Source organism: Rhinatrema bivittatum, chromosome 12 (genome assembly GCF_901001135.1).
Source record: "Rhinatrema bivittatum chromosome 12, aRhiBiv1.1, whole genome shotgun sequence".
Lineage (NCBI taxonomy): Eukaryota > Metazoa > Chordata > Amphibia > Gymnophiona > Rhinatrematidae > Rhinatrema > Rhinatrema bivittatum.
The window spans coordinates 10,598,065-10,610,955 of NC_042626.1; the positions used below are offsets into that span (position 1 = coordinate 10,598,065).

Genomic DNA, 12,891 nt, shown 5'->3' on the forward strand with positions numbered 1-12,891 from the left:
CCCATCACATACTCTTTTGGATTACTGCATCCCAGATGCATAACACTGCACTTCTTGGCATTGAATCCCAGCTGCCAAGTCTTCGACCACGCTTTAAGCTCTCACATCTCTTTTCGTTTTCTCTACTCCTTCAGGCATGTCCACTCTGTTGCAGATCTTAGTATCATCTGTAAATAGACATACTTTACCTTCTATCCCTTCTGTAATGTCACTCAAAGATATTGAACAGAACTGGTTTCCCATCGGTCAACCAATTTGTAATCCATGCCAACACCTTGGCTCTCATTCCCAAGTTACTCATTTTCTTCACAAGCCTATGCGGGATCGTATCAAAACAATTGCTGAAATCCAAGTAGATCACAGAGTGCTCTCTCTCGATCCAATTATCTTGTCACCCAATCAAAAAAGAGTCAGATTTTTCTGACAGGACCTTCCCCTGGTGAATCCGCGCTGCCTCAGGTCCAGCAACCCACCAGATTATAGATAGTTCACTATCCTTTCCTTCAGCAGCAATGATGTGAGGCTAACCGGCCTGTAGTTTACAGCCTCCTCTCTGCTACAACTCTTGTGAAGTGGAACCATCACTGCTCTTCTCCAATCCCGTGGCACCACTCCGGTTTCCAGGGATTTATTGAACAGATCCTTCAGTGGACCCGTCAGCACATCTGAGCTCCCTCAGTATCCTGGGAAGTACCTCATCCAGCCCCATGGCCTTGACCACTTTCAGTTTGCCTAGCTCTTCCCTTACATTCTGCTCCATAAATGGAGTTTTGTCTACCCTATCCCCACATTTATGATCTTGTTTACCAGCAACAGTCCTTCTTCAGTGTCTTTAGTGAACACTGAACTGATTTGTTTAATATTTCTGCCATTTTTTCATCTCTCTCCACAAATTGTGCTTCGTTACCTTTCAATTTCACTATACCACTTCGGACCTACCTTCTTTTTCTGATATATCTGAAAAATGTTTTGTCACCTCACTTTACCTCTTTGGCAATCCTGTCTTCTGCTTGACCTTATGCTTTCCTGGTTTCTTTCTTCCTTCATCTTCCTCAGTTTCACCAGGTATTCTGTGTTCCTCTTTTAGGGATCCTTTATACTTATTGAATTCTGTTCTTTTTGCCTTTATTTTTTCAGCTACTTCCTTTGAAAACCAGACCGGTTTCTTTCCTCTTACTCTTGTTTACATTTCTAACAAATAGATTTGTTGCCCTTGTAATAGGTCTTTTCAATTTGTCCCACTGTTGCTCCACCTCACCCATTTTCTCCCAGTCTTCCAGTTCTTCCTCTAGGAACATTCCCATTTTGACAAAGTCTGTATATTTGTGAAATTCAGAACTTGGGTCTTTGTGTGTCGTCTCTGTATTCTGTTTGCTAGATCAAGCCGTACCTTCTGATCATCCGTGGTGCTCAGGTGGGCACCTACTTGGACATTTGAAACATTATCCCCATGTGTGAGCACCAGGTCAAGTATCACACCCTCCCTCATGGGTTCCATTACTATTTGTTTGAAAAGAGCCCCTTGAAAAGCATCCACTCTCTAGCTACTTCTTGTAGATTCCACGTAAGGGATACTCCAATCCACATCCAGCAGATTAAAATCTCCAAACTAGCAACACTTCTCCCTTCTTTCCCACCTTTTGGATGTCTTCAACCAGATCTCCCGTCCAGTTCTTCTGTTTTAGTCAGAGGCCTGTAGACCACACTGATGTAAAAGGAAGCGCCGTCTTTTATTTATTTATTTTAAGGACAGCCCATAATACTTTCCCTACCTCACGTCCCTTGCATTTCAGTTGCTTATATATGGTTTCTGTCATAAAGAGCTACTCTCCGCCGCCTTTTCTGTACTCTGTCCTTCCCAAACAAGTTATAGCCAAGGATGGCCATATCCTAATCAACAGACTCAGTGAACCATGTGTCTATAAGAGTAACAATGGATATGCTGAGGCAGCCAGGTATGGGGATCTGAAGGAATCCCTATAGATTTCCTTCTCTCCTGATCATGGGGGAACACTAAGCTACAACCCCAAAGAGGATGAGGGCCACCAAGGAGACTTCTACTATTTTGAAAGGGAACTATTTGGTAAGAACTCAGAAAGGCTAATCCACTTCAATATGGTCCATATTGGTATCATCAGATGATGTCACCCCCATGTGTAGTGGCTAATTCATACCTACTTGTCAATGGAGAGTTTAAATTATATCCGGCAAAACCACAGGACTGCCCTTGTCACAATTGTTCTGTGTATTTGCAACAGAAACTGTTCGTATGTAGGATACACCATGATAACAGCATTAAAAACAAGGTTGGGCAATGGCTACCACAAAGTTGCTTTACGCACTGATATTTTATTGGCGACCCAGTAATCTCAGTGCCCTCCCTACTGCCAGAAATAAATAAATTTTCAGAAATATCAGGATTTAAGGTTACTTAAAAAAAACTGCTATAGCTACTGATAATGTGGATCTGATGAAGTATTGTTCTTTTTTAGTTCAGACAACATGACAAGTATCTTTGAGCAAAGATTCCCTCTGATTTAAGGCAAATTTACAACTTCAATTATAAATCAATGCTGCTTGCAGTTAGGCAATATTTAGAAAGATGGTATTCCTTGACCATGAACTCAATGGGGCATATAGCAGGCATAAAAATGACTACTACTAAACTTGTCTATAGTGCCTCATGACATATGTATTCTCAAGGCTTCCTATTCAACTTCCAGGTAACATATCTCTAAATTAAACAGTATCTAGTAATTTGGATAAACTGCAAAGCCAAAGCCCCTGCTGCTTAAGGGATCCCAAGAGCCCTGGCAGTCGATGGCCTTGGGGATGACCAGGGCCAGATGGCCTCCATGGTAGTTCCATATCTCAACAGCATCGAGGGCGTTGATGGTATCGGAGAAACTCTGCACCATGACTGCAACCAGGCCACACATTGTGACGGCCCCGAAGGCGGCCGCAGCATTGGGGGAAGCCATATCTAAACCCTGTAAAAAAAAACAAAAACCTTAACCAAATGGAGCTGAAGCCAAACTCTAAAGTGTCAGAAGGATTGTGGTGGGGTTGGCAGATTTAGAAAATTGGAGGATGCTGGTCCTGACTGCACGAAGCGTTCTTGCCAGGAAATGAAATCTGGCAGTGGTCCAAGCCTTTTAAAGTTGCAAAACGTTTGGAGAACTTGTGCTTTGAGAAAATTTCTAAAACCTTGAAAGGTGAATATGAAAAATGTATGGCGCGTATGCTGAAGAAGATGGAGGAGGTAGATAGGTCAGAATTAAGCAGCATAGCCAAATATGATTCACTCATGTTCATATTCTACTCTGAGCTTCCCCAGAGATCAGGCAGTTCAAATTTACGGAATATTTTAGAAGATGGTGCTCCCCAGGATATGACCCTGTAGAATGGTGTAGATGTGGAAACTTGATTGTTTGATGGAAGCAAGCAGCAGTTTCTTTTTATGTTGTAAGTGTAATACCAAATGCAGTACAAGCATTTCAGATGTTGCACAATTTCATTAATATATCATGCTGCAGATGCTTACTATATCTTCAATGTATACATACACCCACGATGCAATCCACATTAAGTAATCAAAAACAAACATTGAATATAGTATGGGCAGGACACTAAAGTTTAGACTACCGGTATTACAGTTTAAACTGGTCATAGTATCATCATAGCCCCTAGTTTACCACACTATAAATATAATATAGCACCTGATGATGATGAATGTAACAGTCCGGTTTAAACTATAATACTGGTAGTCTAAATTTGAGAGTGCCCAATCCATACTATATACAATCAAAGTAATCATGTATCGTGGGTGTTTGTGTATATTGAAGTTATAAGGGTTTCACCCCCTCCTGGACTGATTTTTATTAGCAGATGTTTACAAATCATGAACTAGGTTTCAATTTATTTTTTTTGCTTGAAAAGTTATTGAAAAATGAAAGAAAAGAAATGTCATACAGTGCAGATACAATTGCTATTAATTTTGTTGGATGAATGTTTCCTTTATGAAATGGTTAACATGTCTCATTTTGACTACACTTTATTACTTATGGTAATTATCTTTGGCTTGTATCATACAGTAGAGGTAAACCAGGAGCAGCATTAAGAATGGATGCATAAGTTGGAAGTAACAATAGCAATCTCTCATACACTAATTTTATCAAAGATAAGCCGCAGAAACAGTCTTTAGTACACAGGCATGTGCTTAGTCACATATGCTACCTCAGTCTAGAAGACCTTTTCTAATGCACTTGCAAAAATATGCAGACATCTCAGCAATGCAGCATTCGTAGATCCTGAGAATCCAAATTCTCTAGGGAGGCAAAACCCAGCAGTCTGCACTGATCCGGGTACCTACAGAGAATCGTAGATCCTGTTAATCCAAATTCTCTGCACCAATATATCCCTGAACAGTTCTGCACTCTTATGCATTAAAAATCTACTTCCTATGCACCAGTAATAAAACACTCCCCCTTACTCAAATACAAATATTTCACTTTAAAGTCACTGAAATTCTCCTTTGATTTGATTAGAAGCAGCCATGAGAATCAGTGCCAATACAAACATCAAATACAAAGGAAAAATTATTGGTTCCTGAAATGCGTGATACCATCTCAAGACCAACCAATCATTTAATCTGTGCTACTCGTGGTTGTCCCTAGCGAAGTTGCTTGAAGTATTTGCAGGGTGGGTATTTGTGCTGACCTATACTGAATGGTGGGTGAAGGTTTGCTAGTTTTGCACTCCATTTTATTCTAAACTAAATGTGACAAATGATTTAGTCTGCATCACGCGCGTGTGTGTACAGTACCTTGGAAAGCTGAGAAGTGTGGGTACATGACAGGTGAGATGAAAGACCTTCGGGCATTTTTCACAACATAGAAGATCCCCTCCGTTTTGGCACACAGCACACCAGTCTTCGTTAGGATCGTCCTCTTTGTTGTTGCCTTCCCCTCCAACCCGAGGCGACCGATGAATGGAGCCACGCAGAGGGGATTTGCCGTTTACGAGATTGCTGTGGCCAGGCTGCTTGCAACTTCCGCTTGCATCTGCTGGTTCCTTCTTCACATGGTTTTCAAGTCTTCCAGACGTGTCCAGCTCCCCTTCCAAGTGTAAGCTTGCGGTGAGAGGAGGCGTTAAGCTGCTCTCGGGACTGCTTAGCTAAAACAGAGAGCATAAGAATAAAATCTATACCAGAACAGCGTTATCACCTCTTATAGTATAAACCACCTCTTGAACAGTGAAGTTGCAACTGCCAAACAAAAGATCATATAGTCTACTTGAGTTATACAGACTTCATTTAAAAAAAAAAAATATATATATATATTTAGATATTCCTGAGGGTTCATCTCCCCCATAACAGTCTTATCTGTGTGGCCTAACAGTCACCGTTCAGTGCAAAGGTCCTGTGTACCTTGCTGAGATCTGGAGAGAATCAGAACATGCTAAGAACAGGGAGAACTTTCCTCAGAGTCATGGAACGACATCAAAAGCAATTCCTCCATCCCCGCCAAAACTAGACACGGCAAGCAGTTAATATTCGTGCTTTGACTAAGTTATTGCTGAAATTCTTTGGGTGGCTCTCTCCTGACCAGCAGAGCGGTTACACTTTGCAAGTGTCACAGTTACCGTCCAGTCATGGAATCTGCTGCTCTGCACTGAATTTAGGAGAGCGGCATGCTTACATCACATCAAGTATACCGGTTTACATTTCAATGAATAGTGATTGCTGGGTGTGTCTGAATATTTTTCACAACGAATAGAGGGAATGGTTTTCTTTACAGTTTAAAATAGCATTCCCTTGGATCTAAAGCATTCCTATAAGATTTGGGCATGATTCCATGCTTAGTAAATTGTGCTGGATTTGGACAGACCTGACAGCTTAGTGGCAGTGATGCAGACTGCCATGGGAGCGAGATCCAGATTCAATTCCAAACCTGGCTTTGGATCCAAGGATCAACTGCGGCTGAGGGGGAAATCCAGCCATCACATAACCATGACCCCTAGCAGCTTGACTTCAGGTGCACACATGCCAAGATGAGGGGTGAGCGATGGTCTGTTTCCTGGCTGAGGATTGTCAGTGGAATGGTTGGGCTAAACAGGAAGGGGTTAAAATGAGGCAAAACCATAGGCAACTGCAAAGCAATTTATTTGAATTGAGAGGTATATTTAAAAAATAAAATAAAATTTAAATAGCTACTAGCACCGTAGCCTTAACCGAGACCAATTCTGATTGAGATGGCAGCCCGAAGGAGAAACATGGCCAAGTAAAAGTGTTCAAGAATGTGGAAGACGGTAGTAAACGAAACAAATTTCATTAAAACCCAAATACAGTTTAAGCTCCGAATACAATAAAGCTTTACCATGCATGCACTTCGTCTGCCATCCTCAGTTTTTTCCTGTTTCACAGCTCCAGAAAAGCTGCACACATCATCTTCAGTGCCTGGTTCTTGTTTAACCCTCACATGGTCGGACTTGAAGCTCACGTTCCTCTCAGCAGCTCTGCCACTGGAACCACAGCTGGGGACACAAAAGGTTACACGTGGCACTCACTACACCAGAAAGGCACCACAGTATCTTTCAATTCTTTATTCACAGCATCATTTAAGGGATAATTTTCTGACTTCAGACAGACTTTAAAGTTTCCGATTCTCATTTAGCTGGGAAAAAACTGACTCGAGTGTCGTATAGTGGCACAGTCTTATTACTGTAACATTTTGTGGCTCCTATATATCCCGCTCATTAACCTCATCATGCACTTCCGACCGCTGCTTTTCCAAGATCACCACAAGAGCCTGAAAGATTAGACTAGATGGACTAACTATTCATGTTGCCTTCCTGAACAAATCTCTTCTCTCTTCAACACAAATCTGAGAGATGTCCAAAGAAAGTCAAATTCAGTTGTCCATCGGTCAGATTCTCGCAAATCGTATTGGGATTGTTGCTTATTTTATCTGGCTAACTATGTAGGTGAACTGGGAGCTAAAAACTGCCCTCCTACTCAGTGGGTAGAAGTACCCAGGCTACATTTGCTCATGCTGCAGAGGGGCAGAGTCAGTAGACAGCACACAAGGATTTCAAAATGAAATTCCCGCAGGTTGCCATGCGGCGTATCCATTTCAAAATGTGCTTGTAGGTCCAAGGGTTTCAAAATTGCCCCCTCTGACATCTATTAAGGTGATATTTCAACATGAAGATTAGTAATCCTGAAGCAGCAGATGAGTATATCTCCTTAATTGGAAGAGGGAAATCAAATGCATTACCAGCATCCTGTAAACCACACTCACCTGCCTCTGCTACCCGTGCTGGAAGTACTTGGCGGTCTCACTGGCGTGTGGGAGTTGGACAAACCTAAAATACATGAATTAAGCAAAGCTCGTAAAGACATTCCTGTGTGTGGGAGCAAATCACTTCCAACACACCACACCTCTTCATACAACATTTTCACAGTAGCTTTACCAAGCATTTCTATTCCATAATGGTGATATTTACATTTTTTAGAAAAATATTTTACTCATGGAGTTAAGAAAAAGCAAAAATGCTGCAGTGTCAGTTTTCTCATGGCAGTGCTGCCATCTGCCAGACAGAAAGACCTGGGTCCACTAATGGGTCAGGCTTTTCAGGTCCCTAAGGTCGGTGATGCTGCAGAGGCAGTGCTGATGCCAAGTGGACAGATTGAAGACCCATGATTGCAGGCTTCTGGAGGGATCCCCCATCCTAGCATGGTCACTGTTAAGAATCCCCAGGCAATTGTGAATGAGTTCATGGTTCTGATTGGGCTGAGAGAAAACAAAATATGACTTTGAACTCATGAGTAAAATATTTTAATATTAAGAGACTTATTTTAAGAATATAAGTGCCATGCTGGGTCAGACCAAGGGTCCAATGAGCTAGCATCTTATCTGACGATGGCCAATAGAAGTGCCTAGCAGATCCCAGAGAGTTGATCCATTTCTTGTTGCCCACCTCCAGAGATGAGCAGTGGCCTTCCCAAGTCTGTCTGGCTAAAAACTATTTATGGACATTTATTTCTTCCAGAAATTTCTCCAAACCCTTTTTAAAATGATGTCTTGACCCCAATCCTCCAGCAACAAATTCCTTAGCTTAATTGTGCACTGAATAAAAAAATATTTCCTGGAATTTGTTTTAAATGTAATCTGTTTCATGCACTGTCCCCCTCTTATTTATCTGCTCTATCTCCCTCTTGGTTTTATAAAATCCCCTCTTCTCCAAGCTGAAGAGCACTAACCTGTTCAACCTCTCTACAATAAGGAAGCTTTTGCACGCCCCTTTGTCGTTTGTTGCCCTGCTCTGTACTTTTTTCTATGTCCGCTATGTCTTTTCTGAGATGGGGTAACCAGAATGGCACACAATATTCAAGGTGTAAACTATGCAGAGGCATCATCTCAGTTTTGTTCTTTATTTCTTTTCAAATAATTCCTAGCATTCTATTTGCTTTTTTGACCACTGCCACAAACTGAGAATGTCAAAGTATTGTCTACGACGACACCAAGACCCTTTACCTGGCTGATGAATCTTAATATGGAACCCAGCATTGGGTACCTCTAGTTAGGATTCTTTTTCCCTATGTGCATTCCTTTGCACTTGTCCACAAAGAATTGCATCTGTCATTTACATGCCTGGCTCTCTAGTCTGGCAAGGTTCTTCACAGTTCCTCAGTCTGTTCTGTTTTAACTACGTTGAATATTTTTCTGCCATCTAAAAATGTGATCAGTTCCCTCACTGCTTCTTTTTCAACATCATCAATGAATAGGTTAAGACATCCCAGTATATTCCCTGAAGCACTTCACTATAACTCTTTCCATTGGGAAAACGGACCATTTAGTCCTACTCTATTGCCTCTTTTAACCAGTTTCCTATCCATGGTAAGATCTTGCCTCCTTATCCAATGACTTTGGTTTCATGAGGAGTCTCTTGTGAGAGACTTTATAAAATACTTTCTGAAAATTCAAGTACACTATGTCAACTGGCTCATCTTTACCCACATGCTTGTTCACACCTTCAAAGAATTAGAATAAGTTAGTATCCTTTTGTTAAATCCATACTGGCTCCTCCCCCATTAAACCAAGTTTAACTGTATATTTAACAATCTTGTTCTTAGCAATAGCTTCCATCAATTTACACCGCGTCGGATGTCTGGCTCACCGGGCAGTAATTGCTTTGCTCATTCCTGGAGCCTTATCTGAAAATTGACATAATGGCTACCTTCCAATCCTCAGGTACACAGGCAAAATGGAATATGTAACAGAGCATGAATAGCAGGTAGGCAATTTTGCATTTGAGTTCCTTCAGAAACCTGAGGAGAACATCCTCTGGTCCCAGGTGATTTATTATTTAGTCACTTGCTCCAGCACCTCTTCAAGATTCACATTGATTTGTTTTAGCTCCTCCTATTATCACTTACAAAGAATAGTTCCAGGGTCGGCAAACTCCCCAACATCTTCCACAATAAAGACCAAAGCAAAGAATTAATTTGTTTTGTGTGCTATGGTCTTATCCTCCCTTCAACAATCCTGAATCCCTCAAAGGTTTCCCGACTTTAATGTACTCGAAAAAAACACTTTTGCCCCCATAGCAAGTTTCTTAAATTCTGTCTTGCCTTATTTTATTAGTTTTACATCTAAATTGCCACTGCTTATGGGGTTTTCTATTTTCCTTATTAGGCTCTGCTTTCCATTTCTAAAAGGATGCCTTTTTTGGCTTCTGTCACAGCACTATTTAGCCACTGTGGAAGATACTTGTTCTTTTGACCTTTTGAATATGTGGAATGCAATTTATCTGGGCATCCAAGATGGTGTTTTTAAACAGACACCCATGCGTCATGCAGATTTTAACTCTTGTAACTGCTCCTTTTAATCTTTTTAACTACTCTCCTTAACCTTATTATAGTCACCTTTTTTAAAGTCATGTGTTACTGCAGTAGTTTTATTTTATTCCCTCAAATTAGACATTATGGTAATTTCCAATTGGCTTCACCACCATTACCCTTTATACTAGATGTGCACTCCACTGAGAACCAGATCTAAAGTTGCACAGTCTCGATTCTAGGAACAGTTGTTCTATGAAGCAATCATATGGCATCTAGAACTTAACCTTCCTTTTTAATGCATGATTTTATATACGGGTTATGTTTTTTATGAATGTACCTTCTGTGAACAGCTTCAATCTACCCACATTGCTTATGTGGTATACAAAAATTTTTAAAAAATAAGATAAATGGAAGCGTTATGTACAAAAGCAACACACTTACCTGTTGATCCTGGAGACATGGATGAGGGTCCAGGGGATGGATTCATGGTACTCGAAGGCTGAGGAAGCTGGTGACCAATGGAAATATATCTACTTAGCAAATTATCTAAGCTGCTTGACCCAGCATCTTCCAACTGAGAGCGAAAAAGACATAAAAGTTAAGCATTAGAATCACAATGCTTGTGTGTTTTCAGGTGCAAGGTTTTTAATTTGTTCCTGAAGTGATCTAAAGTGCTATGAGAACTACATTACATTTCACCTCTGAAATATTTTAAGTTACTGTATCTTTTTCCCCAAAATATATTTGACTGCTTGTCATTACTGCAAAACAAAATGTTTAGTCTTTTTCAAATTAAAGAAAAGGTTTAAATTAAATAAGAAATTAAAATGTTTAAAAAGGAGAGACCAGTAGGTCCTTAAGAAGAAGCCTGTTTGCAAGAAGGATGCGCAATGTTAAAACTGCCAGACATGGAACCATCTTAGCCTACTACAGCAGAATGGCAGCTTGAGCCCTGTTGGTTGCATACAGAGCTCCTTTTAAAGCCTGTAGACAAGCCAAGAAAAGTACTGGTCAAATGACTGGACAAAGGCTAAATACAATTTCCCATTAATGATTACCTATTGCTCCCCAGGTTAAGGCACGTTCTTGGGACACTATTTTAGCAGACCCCTATGACAACTTTTTTTTTTTTTTTTACTCCTTATAGCGCTGTAATGAAATGAAATTTCAACTGCATACACTGTGTTTAAAGAATAAGCTTTGAATATTTCAAATTTTCCTAAACTTGCCTAATTTAATCTGATATATGCCTATATATTTTGGTAACCTATACAAAATCTGACATGTATTCTAGATGCACCCAAATCACATTACAGTTCGCCAGCAGGAAAAAAAAATGTTAATTCCTTGCAATATCAATTCTAAGACTACAGGCAATGCCTTCAATACAGAAAGTGTAAAGAAAAAAAATCACAATTAAATTATAAAATAAAACGCAAAGAAACTGCATAGAAACATGCTTTGCATGGATGTGCATTCAAGAGGACTCCAATTCTCATGTGCACGGTTTGGAAACACAGCAAAGATGTGCCCGGTACCTACAGCCGTCTTCACTTTAGGAACAGCTTCTCTACAGGCTCTAAGTGTACACCAATTCCAAGGATTACACATTTCTAGCCAGAGCTAGCTGCCAGACACACACACACATCCCCACTGCCAAAAACAAACCAAATGCATCTCACTATTCTTATCTTCATATGCATTTCACCTTTACCTATAGAGTTCCTAATGACTATGCAAATTTAGAGGCCAAAGGGACTAATGGGTTCTTCCTATCTTGTGAGCATAGGGGACAAATGCTGAGCACATCTGGAAAAAGATTAGGAACAAGTTTGCTTTTCCTTTTACAAAGTAAAAGAAAAAAAAGTTGAATGCCGAAGAGGCAATGAAATTAAAGCAGTGCAGCGGATGTTTTTCAATTCTAATCTGTTAATGGGTGCACATAGTGCTACCAAGTAAAGTGACGCCCACTTGTCTAGTGGTCCTCTCATTCCTCCATCCCAACCCACCTCTCCAGAATAACTGCCTTACGGTTCAGGTCTCCTGGTTTGGGTTAGGATGGGATGATCATGCAGTGGCAGCTGGCCGAATCCAAGTCTCTTGTGCCACAGCTGAGCCTCAGGACTGGCTCACAGACAGACATGGCTGCACATGTACGCATATTTGCCGGCTCGCATCCAGAGAGAGTCGTTTTATAAGATACGCGCATATTATAAAATAGGCTGAACGTGCATAGATTGCACACAATTTTAAATGGACGCACGCGCATCTGCGTGCAAATGCCACATTTCCCGTGAAAGTAGGGGAATTTTATAAAGACACGCACCGATGCCATGCCCCATTTTCCCAGTTCAGGGAGGATTGTAGGAAAATATCAGCCTGGGAGATTTTTTCCAAAAAAGGCCCATGGATTATATAATCACAAACCCTTGTGAACTTTCTGTGCAGCTCCCAAAAACAGGCCAAGTCACCATTTTAGAGGTAACATCATATCTAACGTAAATTTCTCATTTCTTCTAACTAAAAAGAGTTTACCTTAGATCAGGGATGAGCAAATTGGAGTGCAGACCCCCTTCCATCCATCCATCCAAGTAGTTGGCCCCAGCATCCCCTCCCTTCCCCTCTCCCCCACAAATTTGGTTAACATAGTAAAATTTATTTATTGTATTTATATACCGTCATTGTGACCAATCACAATGGTTTAAGGCAAAAAATAAAAATATGAAAACAAAATCATAAACTTACATTACAATAAGACAAAACTTTGGCATAATAAAAGAATAAAACAATTGAATGCATTTCATAAACAAAAGAAAAAGGCCTCAATAGTTAAAATTTTCCAATTCTGTCTCCTTATTCCGATAACTCACCTAATTAAAGTTCAATCAGTAAACAGCCAGGTTTTCACATTCTTTTTGAAAACCAAAAAAAGTCTTTGCTATCTTAGTTCAGAGGGTAGAGAGTTGCATAGTTTTGGTCCTGCAACAGATATGGCTCTTTCCCTTACCTTGCTTAAATGTGCAGTTTGTACCGAAGGAATATTTACG

General features: G+C 40.5%; 1 protein-coding gene across 4 annotated transcripts in view; it reads right to left on the reverse strand.

Annotated features, from left to right (window-relative positions):
- The window catches only part of TRIM33 (tripartite motif containing 33), a 139,832-nt gene that overhangs the window by 16,241 nt on the left and 110,700 nt on the right, over positions 1-12,891 (reverse strand). For all 4 annotated transcript variants that reach the window (XM_029572458.1, XM_029572457.1, XM_029572459.1 and 1 more), the window contains exons 12-15: positions 10,286-10,418; positions 7,302-7,365; positions 6,378-6,534; positions 4,826-5,175 (exon numbers count right to left, since the gene is read on the reverse strand). In XM_029572458.1, coding sequence (XP_029428318.1) covers positions 4,826-5,175; positions 6,378-6,534; positions 7,302-7,365; positions 10,286-10,418 — 704 coding nt within the window. The remainder of the gene's footprint in view (positions 1-4,825; positions 5,176-6,377; positions 6,535-7,301; positions 7,366-10,285; positions 10,419-12,891) is intronic.